The 17,968-nt window shown below is 45.9% G+C and overlaps 1 protein-coding gene across 5 annotated transcripts in view; it reads right to left on the bottom strand.

Moving 5' to 3' along the window:
• The window catches only part of SLC24A3 (solute carrier family 24 member 3), a 460,854-nt gene that overhangs the window by 24,354 nt on the left and 418,532 nt on the right, over positions 1–17,968 (bottom strand). For all 5 annotated transcript variants that reach the window (XM_006097516.3, XM_023761284.1, XM_023761285.1 and 2 more), the window contains 5 exons: positions 16,866–17,026; positions 15,856–16,126; positions 8,182–8,348; positions 5,729–5,843; positions 4,190–4,302 (listed from right to left, as the gene is read on the bottom strand). In XM_006097516.3, coding sequence (XP_006097578.3) covers positions 4,190–4,302; positions 5,729–5,843; positions 8,182–8,348; positions 15,856–16,126; positions 16,866–17,026 — 827 coding nt within the window. The remainder of the gene's footprint in view (positions 1–4,189; positions 4,303–5,728; positions 5,844–8,181; positions 8,349–15,855; positions 16,127–16,865; positions 17,027–17,968) is intronic.

The following is a 17,968-nucleotide window of genomic DNA, read 5'->3' as shown; positions in this document are numbered from 1 at the left end:
CCCCCCCGCAGCTGAGGTGATGCTGATGGGAAACTTAGGATCCATCCAGCCAACCAGCAAGTATTTGTTGAGCGCATTCTGAGCACCAGGCCCTGTGCTGGGCACAGAGCAAACGATGTATAAAACAGAGTTCCTACTCTCAGGGAGATCGCCTCTGGAGGAGGCTCAGACAAAGAGGCCAAGGAAAGCTTCCATGGGAGCTGCGGAAAAATACAGGAGTGACACCTGACCAAAGTCTGGGAGAATACAGTTGACATCTAAGCTGACACCTGAAGAATGAGCTGGAGAGACAATGGAGCCCCTCCACCATCTCTGTGAAGTGGTCTGGTTCTACAGGGCCACTTTCTGGGACACCTGACTTCTAGGAAAACCAAAAGATAAAGCTTGGTTGGGCCAAATACTGGGCACCTCGTTTGGTCTAACATTACTAGACAAAGAGGAATTCTGTACAAGTAAAGTTGTCCAGAAAATTAAAGTCCACCTTTCTCCCTACCAGCATCTTAATTGTTTTTAATGAAAATATTTCATTCTTAAGTTTTTCCTGCTCACTCAGAATCACTGCCATGATTATATTTCAATTACAGTTGGGTATTCTAGACTCCTGCATTCCCAAATAGTGATTATCTTCACTGTCAGGGGAAGTTTTCATTCTAACTGAATCAGAACTAAAATGCAAATGGGCAAGAAGCAAGTTGTGAATATTACTGAAAATGAAGCTAACTAGAATTTTTTCCTTAGAATTTTTATTTATTTTTATTATTATTATTTTTTTAAATATATTTTATTGATTTTTTACAGAGAGGAAGGGAGAGAGATAGAGAGTTAGAAACATCGATGAGAGAGAAACATCGATCAGCTGCCTCCTGCACATCTCCCACTTGAGGATGTGCCCGCAACCCAGGTACATGCCCTTGACCGGAATCGAACCTGGGACCTTTCAGTCCGCAGGCCGTCTTACTGTAAAAGAAGCTAACTAGAATTTTTTCCTTAGAATTTTTAAAGTTCAAAATGAAATCTTTACAACAAATGGTACTGAAACAATGATATCAACATGCAAAAGAATGAAGATGAACCCTTACCTCACACTATATACAAAATGAAATGGCCTTGATTTCCCTGGGGTTCATGAACTGTTTTGATTATATTGATGAATTTCTGCTTTCAAAAGAGAGGGCTACACGGGATGTCTGTACCCCTGGAATAAAATTACCATCTCTCTGGCCCTGGTTACAGATACAGCAGCATTTGGATGATAACGCAATGTGACACATTTTTTCCAGTCTTCCCAACCCAAACTCTTTCCTAAGAGCACTCTCCCATGTGGCTTTGCCTTGGTCATAGACCAGATGTGGCCACCTTTCCTTCTGCATTTCCTCCTTCATTTCAAGGATAAGGACCATCTTTAACCACAGGATCAGATGTACTCCTTGTACAATTCCAGCAAAATGACCAGAGTGACCCAATTACGTCATCTACAGATGAAAAACAGGAATTTGGGCCAAAGATCTAACAGGGCCTGAATGATGTCACCCTGCCACTAGAGTTTGGGACCTGAAATGGTAAGTCTTCATGGCTGCGGGAGTTACGGATATGAGAATTTTGTTTAATTTTCTGTTCCCTGAAGAGTGTTGGGAGCATGTCAGAGAGGAGAAGAGGAAGGCAGAACATTTAGGGGGTTATTTGTGGCAGACAGCGTGCCTAGTTGAGTTGGAATTTCAGGCCTGATATCCACGTTCTGTCAGGAAGTTTTCAAAGCTGGTTAGAGAAACTAGTTAATTCCAGGATGAGTTCTGAGTTTTGTTTTTGAGTTTTTGATTTCACCTTCCATGGCTGTACCCTGTAATCCCAGTAAAGAAAAAGAAACATAATGGACTTTAGGGACATTACAAGGATTTGCATCCCCTGCTCCTGCCTGTCCATCCTTCCCTGGAGAGAGTCATGTGGTAAAAATCTATTATTCATGGATTGATTTTCCAGGCTATTCAGAGTGTAATTTCTTCTTATCTTTTTGCTGCCTGTTCTTCAGTTACAGAGAAGAAAAACAGTAGTTGAAATTCACACGGGTCTGCATTTTACTTCTTAACTTTGGTAAGAGGTAAGTGGGAAGGTGAAAGAGACCGAGTAATAAACCAGGTGGGTTGCTGATGAACTCAACAGATTGTTGCCCCCAGCTATTCTGGGGTCCCAATGAAAACAGGCTATAAAGACGAATCAAGAAATGAAATGAGAGATAGAACATTGCATTTAGAGGAGATAGAGCACTAGGAGGGAGGGGTGAGACAATGAAGATCAAGGATGACCTATGGTGAAACCTCTCAGCCAGTAGGTAACTTCACATGAACCAGAGGCATATGGCCTTTCTGTATGGATTCCAATTCCATTGTGTCCAGACCCAGGGTAGGCTGCCTCAAGATACCCTACAATAATCTGTATTGATATTTTAAACTAAAGCTACGTAAGAATCTGCCTGTACAAGAAGAAACCCTGACCTCTCTGTCCCCCTAAAAGCAGCGATAAATCTCCCATGTGATAGATACCCTCAATGCTCCTGAGGGCCGAGAGAGAATCTAACCACAGAGTGAAAAGAATCCAGAGTCCAAAGCTTATATAAACAAACGCTGAACTGCCTTTACTAATTTACTACCCAAGCCCAATCCTTGCTTAGATTCCTTTCTAATGAGCACCAGCTTTCTTTGTCCTGTCCACTTCTCACAAATTCATCGTTTCTTTGTCTAAAAAGTATAAAAAGGTGACGGGGTCATTCATTTCTTTGAGCCTCATTTTATGATCTGAGCATCATGTTATGATTCTCCCATGCACACATATTAAACTGATTTTTCTCCTGTGAATGCAGTCTTGTGTCAATTTTATTGTTTCATCCTAGTCCAACCATAAGAACTAAAGTAGGGTACCCTCCTCCCCAACAATTGCAACTGGTTGGATACCCCTTTCCTAGTTTGAAACAGCCATTAGTCAAGCAACTTCGAATACAACTACCATTTGATAAAATTCACTACAGCATTTTCTGCAGAATAAACAATTCCTTAGAACATATAGTACAGACAGACTAAGTCACGCTCAGCAGCCCATTTAGAGAAGCACTGAGCACTGGGCAGGTGTAACAGCTTCATAGGCACAATCCTTCTTCCAGATACAGGAAGAAATCTGGAATCACAGTTTCTTCCTCAGTCTTTGGACAGTGTCTAGGGCAGAAGCTTCTGTAGCAGACGTGGGACATTTCGGCAAGTTGGGAAAGAGCATTGAGGTCCACCTGGACTACCTGTGTCACCCACCCGCAAATCCACCTGAAGCTATAATCCACTTAACCTTGAGGGAGAGCATGGAGGTCGTCACAGGAGGGTCTGACAGTCACCAGATCCCTGGCAGAGAGGGACTCTTGTATTTTGTGCCCTTTCCTTCACATACAAAGATATTTTGCATGCAAAATAAATACACTTGAGAAGGGGTTGGCAAATTATGGAACCTGGGCCAAATCAAGCTCACCACCAGGACTTGCATTGCCTATGAGTTAAGAATGGTGTTTACATTTTCAAAGGGTTGAAAAGAAATGAAAGAATCATAATATGTGAAAATTATATGAAATTCAAATTTCAGTTTCTATTAATTAATAAAGTTGTACTTAAACAGCCACACTCATTCACTTCCATATCATCTGTGGCTGATCAGGCTATCACAGCAGAGCTAAGTAGATGAGATAGAGACTGTCTGGCCCACAAAGCCTAAAGCATTTACCCTCTGTTTCTCTTTTTAAAAAAATATGTTATTGATCTTTAGAGAGAGGAGGTGAGAGGGATAGAGAGATAAAAACATCAATGAGAGAGAAACATCATTGACCAGCTGCCTCCTGCACACCCCCTACTGGGGATCAAGCTCACAATCTGGGCAAGAATCAAACCAGTGACTTCTTGATTTATGGGTTGATGCTCAACCAATTGAGCCAAACCAGTCAGCTACCCTCTGTTTCTTTACAGAAAAAGTTTCCAACCCTGCTCTTGAGTCCTGAATGATCCCACTAGCCTCACTTTAGAATGACTTTGATGGGGAGAATTTGTTTCCTGCTCAACATTAGTATTTCCACACTTTCTAGCCTTGAGACAAAGTCACAGTGGCCAAGGCCACTAAAAACAGAGTCCTTGTCACCCTGGATTTAAAGAGAAAAACCACTTACGTAGGATCCATAATCCACAGCCAGAGTCTGCAGGGCCCAGGGGAGACCAAGGCCGATGAGGATGTCAAACACGTTGCTCCCGATGGAGTTGGACACGGCCATGTCTCCCATGCCTGCAGGGACAAGAGGTCACTGCAGTGAGGGAAGTGATCTCAGGGGAGTGCCCACAAGGGACTCCCCCAAACCTTTGGTCTGACAGCCAGAGACCTAGCTGGCAGGTCTGCAAGCTCACATATTTGGTTCTCTCCCAGGCCGTCACTATGGAACAGTGATTTTAAACCTTTTTCATCTCATGGCACACATAAACTAATTACTACAATTCTGCAGCACATACAAAAAAATGTGTTTTTTGTAGATCTGACAAAAAATAAGTATAATTTTGATTCATTCACACTGGATGTCTATTGTTGAGTTGTCATGTTTTTTATTTGACAATCTAAGGGAAAAGAGGTCAGTACCCTTGACAAAATAGTCAGGTATTGCATGTTTTAAAAGTTCTTGTGGCATACAGGTTGAAAATCACTGCTATAGAATGATGCTGACTGTAAAATACATAGTCATTAGAATAGAATACGTATTTTCAAGAGAATAGAATAAAATACACATTCTTCAAACTGTTGACCCTTACTTCCAACATGATCACTGGTCAGATGTGCTTCAAAAATCCAAATATGATTTAATAAATTAGAATACATCCTTATAGAAAGGAATAAGCATAACAGTTGTATAAATGGGCTCATGATCTCACCAACCCATACATTTCAGTAAAACCCACCTGTTTTACACTGTATTCAATTCTTCTAAACCACTGAGCAATATTAAGAAAAATGATTTAACCAGTAGACTTTTGTGAGGACTTGTTGAGGACACTGTGTTCAGTGTCACAGCTACACATTTTGTTGAAAACAAAGGTCCTCTAGCACAAATCAGGCATATAAGTTAGAGGGGTGCTGGGGAGGGGCATGGTCATCTGGGGCAACCATCTGGGAAGGTTAACTATGACCTTGGTTTTGAAGGAGGGGAGGGTCTGTCACACACTGAAGAGTGACCTATGGCAACTGCTACCTTGAGGGTTACTGCAGCTGAGTAAACCTTAGTCTCTGGGGGTCTGTCCTCTCTAAGCCTCAGTTGCCTTATCCATAAAATGGGTGTATGATTGTCCCCAACTCATAGAATTCTTTAAGTTATATAAGATAATGTGCCTAAATTGCTTTACTCAGTGTGAGGCACTTAGCAAAGGTTAGCTATCAATATATTTATTACTATTTTTAATAATTAAAAAATGGTAATTTGACCTCCAGAAAGGGGGGCTGGTGCTACCTAGAAAACTTCTCTGCCCTTCTCAAGAGTGGACCTTCTGGCTTGTTTCCCTGTTCTGATGCCAAGAAGCCTTTTGACCAACATGGCACTGAAGTCCCCCATCACCCCTTCCAAGCTGGGCTTTGAAGCCCTGGTCATTGCCATGTGGACACCCACCCTCCCACACCCTTGTTGAGAGGTCTTCCTTCCTCCTCTACCCCAGCCCACTGGTGGCCCCACCTTGTCTGGCCACGATGAGGCTGGCCATGCAGTCAGGCACACTGGTCCCGGCTGCCAGGAAGGTGATCCCCATGATGACGTCAGGAATCCCCAGTGTGTAACCGATGATTGTGACCTGGAAGAAGCAGGAAGAGGTGGTGAGCTGAAGGCCGACTCCAGTCCTACCTGCCCGTGAATCCTTTGACCGAGAAACAGAAAAGGCGGTCTCTCCAGGGGGCAGCGTAGGCTCTCTGTATGAAGACAGAGGGGAAGAAGGTCTCGGGGAGCAGGCTGGGGCTGCCGGTCAGGGGACCAGGGTGCAGTCATGGAGCTCATGTTTTCCAGTCAAAGATTGGCCTTTTTCACTTGTTCCTTTCAGCTGAGACAGATGGCCTGAGAGAGGAAAAATAGTGTCTGGGGGGAAAAGGCAATATTGGGATAGAATATTCACACTCAGGGTGGTCCTGGGAAACTCAGAATTCATGGCTGCCAAAGTTGGGCTGGGAATTCGAGCTGCATGATGGGAATCCACACCTCCCATCTTGTAGGAAAAGCCATAGCTGCTGATTCCTTTCCTCTTTCCCTGGAAGCTTGCTTAGCATCACCTTTGTCAACACTGCCCTCCGCACCATATCATTATGTTTACTGAGTACTCGGGCACTGTGCTAAGTGATGTCTGTGCGCTTTAACTGATTTAATTCTCACAACAGCCCATGGAGTAGTGCTATCGTTATCTCTGTTCTTTGGATACGGAAACTGAGGCACAAGTGTGAGTAAGTGGCAGAGGCGGGCATTCCCACCCTGGCAGGCAGGCTCCTCTGCACAGATAGCACCTCTGTCTACATAGGAGGGGTTTAGCCTGAGTCAGTGCCTCCATTATGCAAATGAGCCCATTCTGGCCCCTTAATTCCAGATGGTAAGACAGAAGAAAGCAGGTGGTGAGACATCATGGTGGGGGCGGTGAGAAGTGGCAGGAGAGGTGGGTGGGCAAGAGACAAAATTCCTATATGTTGGCCTAAGGAGAGGATAACTTGCAAGAACTGAGAGGAATTGGTCAGGATGCCACTTGACCTCACTTTCTACAAAGTTACAAGAAATGCAAACCATGTCCTGTAAATAGCACATTCTCACAGTTCCTCCCGGCCAGCGATTGAAGGAGACACTTATGAATGCACCCTGACTTCCTCCAAAGGCCACAGGTGCTCCTTCGCAGTCCAAAGGTTTGTGGGAAGTTAGTTACATTGAGATGCCTGGCTGGCCCCCTTTTAAACTGGAGAATGCACCTCATTTCTGTTCAGTGCTGAACTGAACTTGGGGTGGCCTTGGGGGTTTCTGTCTTCCTCTCTCCAAGGAGGAAAGTGAGATGCAGAAACACACAGCATGTCTGTTTGTTGTTCTGAGGAGGCTTTGGAGATATGGCACTACAAGCATCCTGGCCAAACCTCGTTTTCCTTTCTAATAGCCCTCAGCCAGGTCTCTATGGGAATTGGGTTTGTCTCGCTGGGGCTTGGCCTACCCTCTGGTGTTATTCGGATGCTTGTGGCTGAGTCTGGAGTCCTGGGGAACTGATTCCCCAGATGGCTGGGCCAAGTCTCCTGCTTCCTGTTTTCTCCCTATCCCCCACCATTTCCCAGGACTTCTTAGAGCTGCATCTCCACCAGAGCAGGAGTCCGAAGGAGGGAGGGTAAACCTCAGGTCAGTGGATGGGTTTGCCTGTAGGTGGACTTGGGAAAAAACCACTGAGCACCTGGAGGACAGGGACACCAACACCAGTCCCCAAACCCGGAACAGAGACGGCACCCAGTGAATATGTCAAATAACAATGTTAATGAGGACAGGAGAAGGGAGAAACCTGTGGCTATAAGATTTAGGTTGAAAAAAAAAGTACATGATGTTGGAGGCAAGGGGTAATTATGATTTAATTGTGCCAAAGTTCACAAATTTATTACCTCCAAAATAATCCTTCCAGAACATTTTATTAGCTCTTGAGTATAGGCCCCCCCCCCCCCGCCCCCATGGATGTTGGGGATGATGGAATGTGGGTGGAAGTCACAGCCAAGGCCCTAGGAGACACCATGTGTTCCCACTTGCCCTCATGCGTTCCAGTGATCCACCATGAGAAGAGCGTTCCCCAGGCAGCCACTGGTCCAGGAAAATGGGCCAACACATAGATTAGATGTGAACCCCACCTGCGGCCTGAATCAATGGAACCATGCTGTGGCTTGAAGCACAGCTGCTCCGTCAGTGTCTGCGGAAATGAGCCCAATCACAGTCACCCTGAAGATGTGAGCAAGAGGACAAATGCTTGTGATTCTAAACCACTGTTTCAGGGTGTTTTGTTATGCAGCTTATTGCTGCAACAGCTGACTGTTATAGTTTCTGGGCTGAAACCCCAACCGGTATTCCCCTCTGGTTGAGTGTATTTCTCTCTCTACAGAGGTCGCGTGCTGCCGTGGGGTCCTCAATGCACTCACCATCCACACCATTATGTAGGAGAAGGCTGCGATCCACAGCGTGGAGGAAGCAAATGTCACCATAAACCACTTCTCCCAGCGGGGCTTGTTGCAGTTGGGTACAGTGAAGTATAAGACAAAACTCAGTGGCCAGGTGAACACCCATTTCACTGTCTCCAGTTTGCCAGCTGGGAAAATAAAAAAAAGACAAAACACACACACACAAATCAGTCAGCTTCATTTCTCTGCTTCACCAGCTCTCCGTACTGCATTCCCCAGGCCCTTACATCTTAATTGATGGCCTGTGAAAGAAACCTTACTATGTTGCTCTTTCCCTAAAAGACACAAATGGCTTTTCATCACCAACAAAACCTGACGGACAAAACCAAGCAGAATACCAACCTTCTCTGCAGCCCACCTGCTAGGTAGGCCTCCAAAATGAAAGGATGAGTCACTTCTGAATCAGACAAGGCTGGGGGGATGGCTTGGCGAATGGGGCCAGGAGCAAAAGAATGAGGAAGTTTCGCAGGACACAAATGGGTGAGGGAAGTGTGTGGGGGTAGAGGTTTGGGGGGGGGGGCGGGGTGTTGCTAGGAAAACCACTAGTTGGCCTCTGCTGTCTATTCTCCCCATGGATACACAGGTCACCATAGCTTTCCAGATTGTAAGGTGTCAGTGGTCATAGCGCCATCTACTGGAATCTCTCAGCATCGTCTGTCAATGCCCTGAAATTTTGAAAGATGATTTGAAAGCTCTCAAGGTTGTCAAAACAGTGCATTGAGTGTTTGTATCCTAAACTGATATGGACTTACAAATGAATCATTGTTTTCTATTTCTCTAACTACCTGTTGCCATGAATAAGATGGCGGCTTTGTCAGTGATGACCCGATCCTCCCATCTCTGTGCTGCCTGAGGACTATGACTCAGAGACACCCATACATGTTTATTTTGGTCACTATATGATCATCATTTCCTTGTTGCCTTAGATTTGAAAAACATATTAGTTCTCTTTTGGCCTTTATAACCTTACTGCTTCAGTGCTAACTCACCTCTGGAAAGAACTACGCATAGACATATGTACTCCCTTCTTCAATCGCAATCTCCTCTTCCGGAAAGTTCCCTGTGCCTCCTCCTAGTCATCCTCCCACCTGCGACCACCAGAGATTAATCTTTCCTGTTCTTCAACTTCAAATAAATAAAATCATATAGTATGTTTTTATGTTTACCTTCTTTCATTCAACATGTGTTTTTTGTGTGTGATTCATTCATGTGTAACTGATTCATTCCGTTTAATTGCTGTGCAGTGTTCCACCCTGTGAATACACCGCAGCTTGTTTATCTATTCTCCTGTGGATGGGAATTTGGGTTGTTGCAGTTTTCAGGTATTACAACGAGAGTGGCTATGAGCATTCTTGTACAAGTCTTTTTGAGGCATGTTTTCATTTCTTTTGGGCAAAGACCCAGGAGTAGAATTGCTGAGTCACAGGGTGGGTGTTTACTTAACTTTATAAGAAATTACCAAACAGTTTTCTATACCCACCAGAGATAAGACGGTATTTTTAAATTACATTTTGAACAGGGACTAATGAAAGGTTTAACAAAATTTATTTCATAATTTCATACCAGTATCCAGCAGTTATTTCATTATATTTCTTGCCAGTCTCCAAATATTTTCTTAAAACCACAGAATAAAGTTACACAACATCACTTTTGGCTCCCCGGTCTCCCTTGGATGGCAAGGTCGTCACTAAGGGAAGAGTGGGGCTCCAGTGCCCACTTTGCCTGAATCAAGTGTCTCAGTTACTTACATCCCCTAAGTCTCAGTTTCCCCATCTGTAAAATGTGGACAGAGCAACACTGAACTCAGAGTAGCTGGAAGAATTACATGGGATATCAGGATGGGGCTGGGACAACGTAAGTTGGCAGGAGTCAAAATCCTCAGAATCATTCTTGACTCTCCCCGTTCTCTCATCCCCACACCAACCCTAGCAACCTGCCCAGGGCACCCTCAGTCTGCTTGCAGCTCACGATTCCCACAGCCTTTCCCTGGGCAGGCCCTCCATCCATGACCTGGCTGAAGACCCGAGTTCCTAAGGGACTCACTGCTCCTACACTTGCTCCACCTCCATCTGCTCACCATCAGTAGCCAGAGGAGAGTCTCAAAAAGTAAACTGTTCTAGAACCTTCCACTTGCTTCTACTGCCCTCAGAGAAAAATGATATCTCCTCAACATGGCTGACAAGGTCCTAAATGATTTGGCTCCCACTTACCACTCTCCCTACTTACACATCCCCCTGCCCCAGCTCTCTGTCCTCAGACACCAAGTTTCTTTCTACCTTCGGGCCTTTGCACCTACAGTTCCCTGTCAGGTGGTCCACCGCACAGCTCCAATGTCCCGGACCCCGCCAATCACCAGTCTAAATAAGACCCTCACTACTCCACTTCCTTCCCATCACCCTCATTTATTTGCTTCATAGCAAATGATTTCTGTCTGAAAGTATCAGATTTATTTGTTTCCTCATTTGTTTTCAGTTGCCCCAAACTAGAATATAAACTCTATAAGAATGAGTGTTTTCTCAAGCCTGCTCAGTACTGTACTTTAAATGCCATGAACAGGGCAGGGCATATATCACATGATCAATATATATATTGATAATATTGACAGTAATAACATTGCTATGAACAATATAAGCAGACAGACCAAAGAATAGTATTTGTGTGTGTGTGTGTGTGTGTGTGTGTGTTTTTTAAAGGTATCCCACTCACAGGTGCAGAATAGAGCAAAGAGAACAGATTAAAAGGCCCAGAGCATCTTTTCCGATTAGCAGCATCTTGCTAGATTTCAGGTTTGGAGATGGCAAAGTGAATGAGGAGAACATTGAGACTGTTTGGCTGGATTACAAAGCAAGAGGACTGCCTGAGGATTTGTTTTCTGAGGGGTTTTCAAATGCTGCAGAATCCAGATTATGGCCAGATTTTTGGATCCCAAATGCATCCTGGAAGTCTGCACGTCCCTAAACCCTGCAATGTGGTAGTGACTTATCAGTCTGGGGCCTTGGCATCCCCTACTGGCCGTGCAGTCTCCCAGATGCCCTCCCAGGGAGAGAGAGTTTAATATACACACCCCATCCAAGTTACAAAGAAACACATGAATGAGTCGAGAAATGACTTCAATTTGGCTATTTGTCATTCTTTAGAAAATAAAAATGACAAGAAAAATGAAGTCAGGACTTAGGACTGAAGGGCACAGAAGTGACATTGGGTAAAGCCAGCAGCGATGAGTTTGAGTTTGGTCTCTCGGCTGAAAAAGATTTTGACTTCACACTGGGAAGACATTATATCTTGAAAACTGTTTTCCCTGTCATCCAAAAGGCTGTAGGTGCTTTCTTTGAGTTACAGTTCCATTGTAAGAACAACAAATTTAAAGCAGAAATTCAAGGTATACCTTTAAATGCAATATAAAAAATACAACTTCTTGAATAAATCAAGTGATGCAGAAATGTGTGTTTTCAATGGTTTTGAGGAGCGGGAGCGGTCCACTCTGCCCCTCTGGCCAGGCACGCCCAGGTCCTGCAGATACAGCAGCAGTTGAATGAAACAAAATTCCCTGCACACAAACCTGATGTACCAGTGGTTACGTGATTTCTCGAATATCAGCCAGCAAATGGGAGATGGAGCAGGGGCTCTGAACATCCCTGGTCAGTATCGCTGGCTCAAAAAAGCAAATGACTTCTTCCCAAGTTATAGTTCTTATTAAACTTCTTTGGACACTTAATTCTATTGGATGGAGAAAAAGTCACTCATTGCTCAGTATTTTAGACCTAAAGTTAAATATATAAATTTGTTCTAATCATATAGGCAACTAAAAGGTACATTGTTTTAAAATAAAAAAAGCAGAGAAAATAAAAAATAATCCCAACTACAAAAACATACTTATACTTTGGTGTATTTCTTTTCATTTTTTAAAATGAAGGTGTGTTTACCTCCATGTACATGTAAATGTTTCTGTTTCTCTCAGTCAATAGTAAGGCTTTCTTCACACAAGAGATAAGAATATATGTATAATTTATATGTATGTATACATATATAGATAAACTATGCATAGGTGTCCATTATATATATTTAATCTATACATGTACACATAAAAACTCAGGTATGTTAATATGTGTATACATTATGTAATATACAATACCTTAAAGATGTGTACATGCATGTATATTAACACATATTATATGCACAGATTGATATCGATCATACATGTGCATAATATATGCACATACACCTATATTCATGTATACACATATAAACATGCACATACACCTATATTCATGTATACACATATAAACACACATACTTATTTGTTGATTATACCCACTCAAGTCCTGGCGAGAAGAAAGCCCTGCAGCTGGGTAACTGGAACAGGGGGAGACTGGCCCTCACAGGATCAAGAGAAGAAAAACGTGCTCATTGTGTGGACGGACCTTTCTCAGGCCAAGGGAACTTAGCCTGAGAGGAACCCCCAGACTGTCCTTCTGGCTCCTCGAGTGCCCTCTGCTGGCCTGAGGCCCCCTCAGGCTGCTCCACGTTGCAAGGAGGCCTGCCTGAGGGAGGGCCTGGCTGGACACAACCTCCGAGCCTCAAATGGAAGTTCCTGGCTCCAGAAATGAGATTTCTCAGCAGCTAGCGGAGGAGTTCTGAGGCTCATAGTTGGACAAGCCCATTCTCCATTTCAGAGGCAGAACCGGGCACGGAATTAGGCTCCCCTAAGCCTCAGAAGGACTGTGAAGTCACCAAAGTATCTCCAGGCCTCCAGCCCCTCTCCATTCCAGGTGTGGCCTGTGGACCAACAGCACTGGCATCACCTGAGGGCTCATTAGAAATGAAGACTCTGAGGCCCCACCCTTCTGAGTCAGAACCTGTGTTTTGTCAAGGAAGCCCTGGTGAGAAGGGCCGGTGTACAGGAACTTGGGACCTGTTCGCTCGGGGCACTGGGATGAAGCAGGGCCTTGGGACGAAGCAGAGACCCCCGGGTATCAGGCCCATGCAGAGCATCGTTTCTCCTCTGGGGCCTCTGGGGCCGGTGCTTGTGAAAGATGCAGGGGCCTGAGGTGGGTCTGAGCCCATGCCTGCAGCCAGGTCTCCTGTCACATGAGGAAGAAGGAACATGGCTGGAAGCCCTGGAGCCCCTTCACCTCCTTGGTTTCAGAGATGAGGAGACACCTCACACCCACAGTTAGGCCTGGCACTTACCTTGTCCAGATGGGAAATGTGGACACATGATCTAAAAGGGCCCTTAATCCCACTAAGTAATGAAGTCACGTGTGGGAGCTGGACACCGTGTCTGGTCTCACACACGTGTCTTTAGGTGTCTGCCTGGAGGGATGTACTTGGGGCTTCTGGGAGGCCACCATAGCCCCTGGCCTACTGCTTCCTCACTCAGTGAATGACTTTAGCAAAATTAGCATTTCTGGAGCTTGGTTAGGAGTTGCCGATGGCAGACTCTGAAACAAGGGCTGGGAGGGAGGATTCCAGATGGGCAGCCCCAGTTCTGTGCCCCGACTCAGGAACTTCCATGCCATGTGCGTGGCTATACGGCAGAGCTGAGCTCGGTCACAGGAACCCTCCCAAGCAGAAGGGGCAGCCAGGGAGATTAGAAAGGTGACAAGGACCTGTCACGCTGTTGCTGGTTTGCAGCTGGAAGGGCCACGTGATGAGGAATATGGTGGCCTCTGGAGCAGTGAGCAGCCCCGGCCTATAGCCAGCAAGGAAACGGGACCCAGCCGTGCCACCACAAGGAGCAGACATCTGCTGGCAGCCCACATGTGCTGGGGCCTCCCAGGGCCTCTGAGATGAGTTGCCACCCTGCCCACACCTCCATTTTGGCCCGTGAGCCTCTGCAAACCCAGCCAGGCCCTGCCAGCCTTCTGACCTACAGAACAGAGAGCTATGCAACAGCCGTCGTTTTACGTGGCTAAACCTGTGATAACCTGCTGTGTGTGCAGCAACAGAGAAGGCGCACAGGAGCTTACAAGGGATGAATGGAGTGTCTGGTCCTTTAACACGTTAAGCGCCCAGCTTGTTTTGTCTTCCCGAAAGAAAGTATAGCGTCAGTCACCGGTGACTGACTGGGCACTTAACGTGTTAATCCTTAAAATGCCTTTGTCCTGGCTGATAGGAAAGAAGGTTGCCAAGAAATACAGAGACAGGTAGCAAAATGGATCAAGACACAGTCTATTTTTTTTCTACCAAGATTACCTACTGCCCAGCCGGCGTGGCTCAGTGGTTGAGCATCGACCTAAGAACCAGGAGGTACTGTTCGATTCCTGGTCAGGGCACATGCCCAGGTTGTGGGCTGATCCCCAGTGGGGGATGTGCAGGAGGCAGCCAATCAACGATTTTCTCTCATCATTGACGTTTCTATCTCTCTCTCACTCTCCCTTCCTCTCTGAAATCAATAAAAATATATATTTTAAAAAAAGAAAAAAGATTACCTACTGACAAATGGTGATTTAACTCTGGCTGGGCAGTTCAGGGGGTGGGGCATAGGAATCGGGGTGACGTTTTCTGGTTAGTTTGGCAAGCACTTGACCAGGCTGAGCTCTCAGGAGCCCCGAGGGGGCCCAGGAGCAGTTCGAGTCCGTTTTACTTGCTGTCTCCTGAACACAGAAGGGAGCACACAGAGACCTGGCTTCCGGACCTGAGGCTCCGCCCCCATGTCCCACCACGGAAAGGCCTTTCAGGTGGACCAAGCAATCCTTCCGCAGAGTTTAAAGTCCTCCTAGAGATTCAACCCTCCCGGAGAAGACACACACACACACACACACACACACACACACACACACACACACACGCTAATTAAGCCCCACCCACTTGACAGTGAAAGTGAGTCCGACCCGTGCACACTTTCCTGAAACAATCGGAAGCTTCTGGCAAGTCTAGAAAATGGGCAGAATTCTTTGGGCTCGGTCCTCCTGTCTCACTCATGGGTGGGGTGGGTGAGGACAAGGTCACTGGGAAGGACAAGTCTTCATTAGAGGCAGCAGTCAGGGGAGAAGGACACCACCCTGTCTTGCTCCTCCCCTAGGTACCAGAGGGGTGTCCTCAGCCAGCCCCCTGGGTGAGGTTTAACCGGGCCAGGATGCTCTGTGCCCAGGTGTGCATCTCCTGTGGTGCCTGCCCTGGGAGCAGCAGGTGCTGGGAGAGGAAGCACCTAAATGGCGTGAGGGGCCGCAGTGAGAAGAATAACAAAGGCGAACGGGGAGGGCTGCACATGTACCCAGGGCTGGCCTTGGCAGGACAACCCCCTGCTAACCCCTGCCAACCGTAACGGGACGGGTGAAGGTGGGTGGAGTGCCACGTCTCGTGTGCCCAAGCTGCTCTGCTGACACGCCTGGGTCATGTGCTCTCCTCCTTAGCACCAAAAGGGCCACAGAGCAGCTAAGAGAGGGACTGCCTCCGCAATTATAAACTTGGCCAAAGAGCCTACATGGCAACCAATGAGCATGTGTTGCCATGCTGCTCATCTTTGGACCCTCACAACAGTCTTGCCTGCTGCAGATGTTAATATAAATATTTCTGTGCTCATACAGAGATATTTATTTGAAATGAGCGGCAGGAAGATAATCAAAGTGAAGGGCATCTACTCAGTGGCCTTCAAAGGAGCCCCAACCACAGCCCAGACATAGGACCTCTTACAGGGAGGGTCGAATGGTGTGTACGGTCCTTCGTCATCCTCCTCATCCTCCTCTTCCTCTTCGTCGTTCTCATTGTTCTCGTTGTCCTCGTTCTCATTCTCGGTCTCATTGCCAGCCTCGGCAACAACGTCATCCCTCCGAGTCCCATTCACGCCCCTGTCTGGGGCACTGCTGGGCCCTGTCCCATTCTCCACGGTGTGTTTAATTGGGATTTTGATGGCCACTTCGGATTCTCCATTGGTGTAAGCCCTGCTGTTTATCAGTCTTTGTCTCTGGAAAGAGAAAGGCACATTCTTACCACGGGAAGATGGACTGTACATCCCTACACCCAGAACAGCAGCTACTGGGATTTCTTCCAGGCAGCTGACAAGGAGATGCTTTCAGAACACTGCAGACAAGTCTCAAGGGATTCCTCAAAGTAATAACCAAATCAGAAAACCTCCTCTGGGAAGGAGGATTAACCTTCATACCTACTGGAATTTGTAAAGCACGTTAGAGGAAAATTCCCATTGCTCAGATTGTACTTCTTTTCTATCAGGGTTCTTGAGCCTCTGTGCACTGTGATGTTAACTTTCTTCTCCAAATTTTAGGAAAGCCACACAAATGTGTTTGGACTAGTGTACCAGAGAAAGGAATACATAGGAAAATTCAGGTCAGAGTCTCAGCATTATTTTAAAGCAATTTTGGTATGAAACTACTTCTGTGCAAGTTCATTCACACGAGAGGGCTCCAATAAAATGGAAGATGTAAAGAAAAAGGTACATAGAAAAGGATCGGAGAGTTTTTTTCTGTATAACTGGGAGCCGGACCATGTCTGTCAACATGTGGAGGGAGGAGCAAGGACCAGGATGCGCAGTTGGCCCAGCGAGCAATGATGTTTCAAAATGGCTGAGGGATATTATTGTGTTAAATGTTGAATTAGGTGCTGCTACTTTCAGACCCAGAAACTTTCTCTCCTTCCTAGTTTCCCATCCCTGTCCAGCGGCAAATGGCTTGTGCTTTCCCAGATACCTCATTGATCAACATGCGGCTGGCCATGGAGAGTCTGGTCTTGGGGGGAAAGTGGCTGGTGATCATGATTCGAAGTCCAGCCTCAGAGAAAGACAGCTGGTGTGGGTAGGCTGACAGCAACTCATCCACCATGATCACTGACGCTTTGCGGTGGAAATTGGCTAGGGAGATTAAAGGGAGATTAAAAACACAAAATAAAAAGATTGAGACTAGGAGCTGGAAACAGATATTCATTCAGTCTTCCTTTCCTTTCTCTACTTTCTTCCCTCTTATGCTCCCAGTTGTCTGCCTGCCTGCCTCCCTCCCTCCCTCCCTCCCTCCCTCCCTGCCTCCTTATCATCTATCCACCAATTCAGGGAGGGCTGTAGTAAGCAAAATGTGGGGAAGAACCAAAGACTGCTTTTTGGGGCTCATTGATAGCATCATTCACTGACAGAAAAAAATGAGTGATAATAAATGAGAATTCCTCCTTGTCCTCAAAGAAACGCCCCCCCCCCAATAACTCAGATCTGGGGCATAACAAAGACCCCTATAATCTTTAGTAACCTTTTACGCCCTTCAGATGCCAACAATGTTCATACTGAGAGGTTAAAAGCTGCAGACTTGACTTTAGTGTTAAGTGGAGGACATGGTGGAGAAATGGACACATTGCTGCCGCCCAGCCTATGAGCAGGGCTGATAGATGGGCGAGTGGCCACGTTACAGAGGCCCAAGGCCCAAAGGAGATTTCAGGCAAATCTTATGTAACGATTTGCTGACTGGCTGGAAACAAATTTCACCAAGGCCCCTCTCTAGGAATGTGCAACATGAGCACATAGCTCACGGGTACCTAGCCCGGGCCCTCTCAGTGCTCACTCCTGTTTCCAAGCCACTAAACCATGAAATGATCTCTGGAAACACTAAATAATATTAGGTAGCACTCTCTGCCTCCCCAAGAGTATTCCTTTTATGGTTATAAACTACCCAGAGAAAAAAAGTAAATGATATCCTTATGTGGGATGGCACTGAATAATCCTAAGTCTTTAGTTAAACATGCACATAATTAGGAAAGTCTACCAACTGGTCGATTTTAAAATTCTCATAATTACCAACAGATTCCAAAG

This window comes from Myotis lucifugus, unplaced genomic scaffold (genome assembly GCF_000147115.1).
Source record: "Myotis lucifugus unplaced genomic scaffold, Myoluc2.0 scaffold_205, whole genome shotgun sequence".
Lineage (NCBI taxonomy): Eukaryota > Metazoa > Chordata > Mammalia > Chiroptera > Vespertilionidae > Myotis > Myotis lucifugus.
Note: the sequence above shows the minus strand (reverse complement) of the source record. Positions and strands in the feature narration are given on the sequence as shown.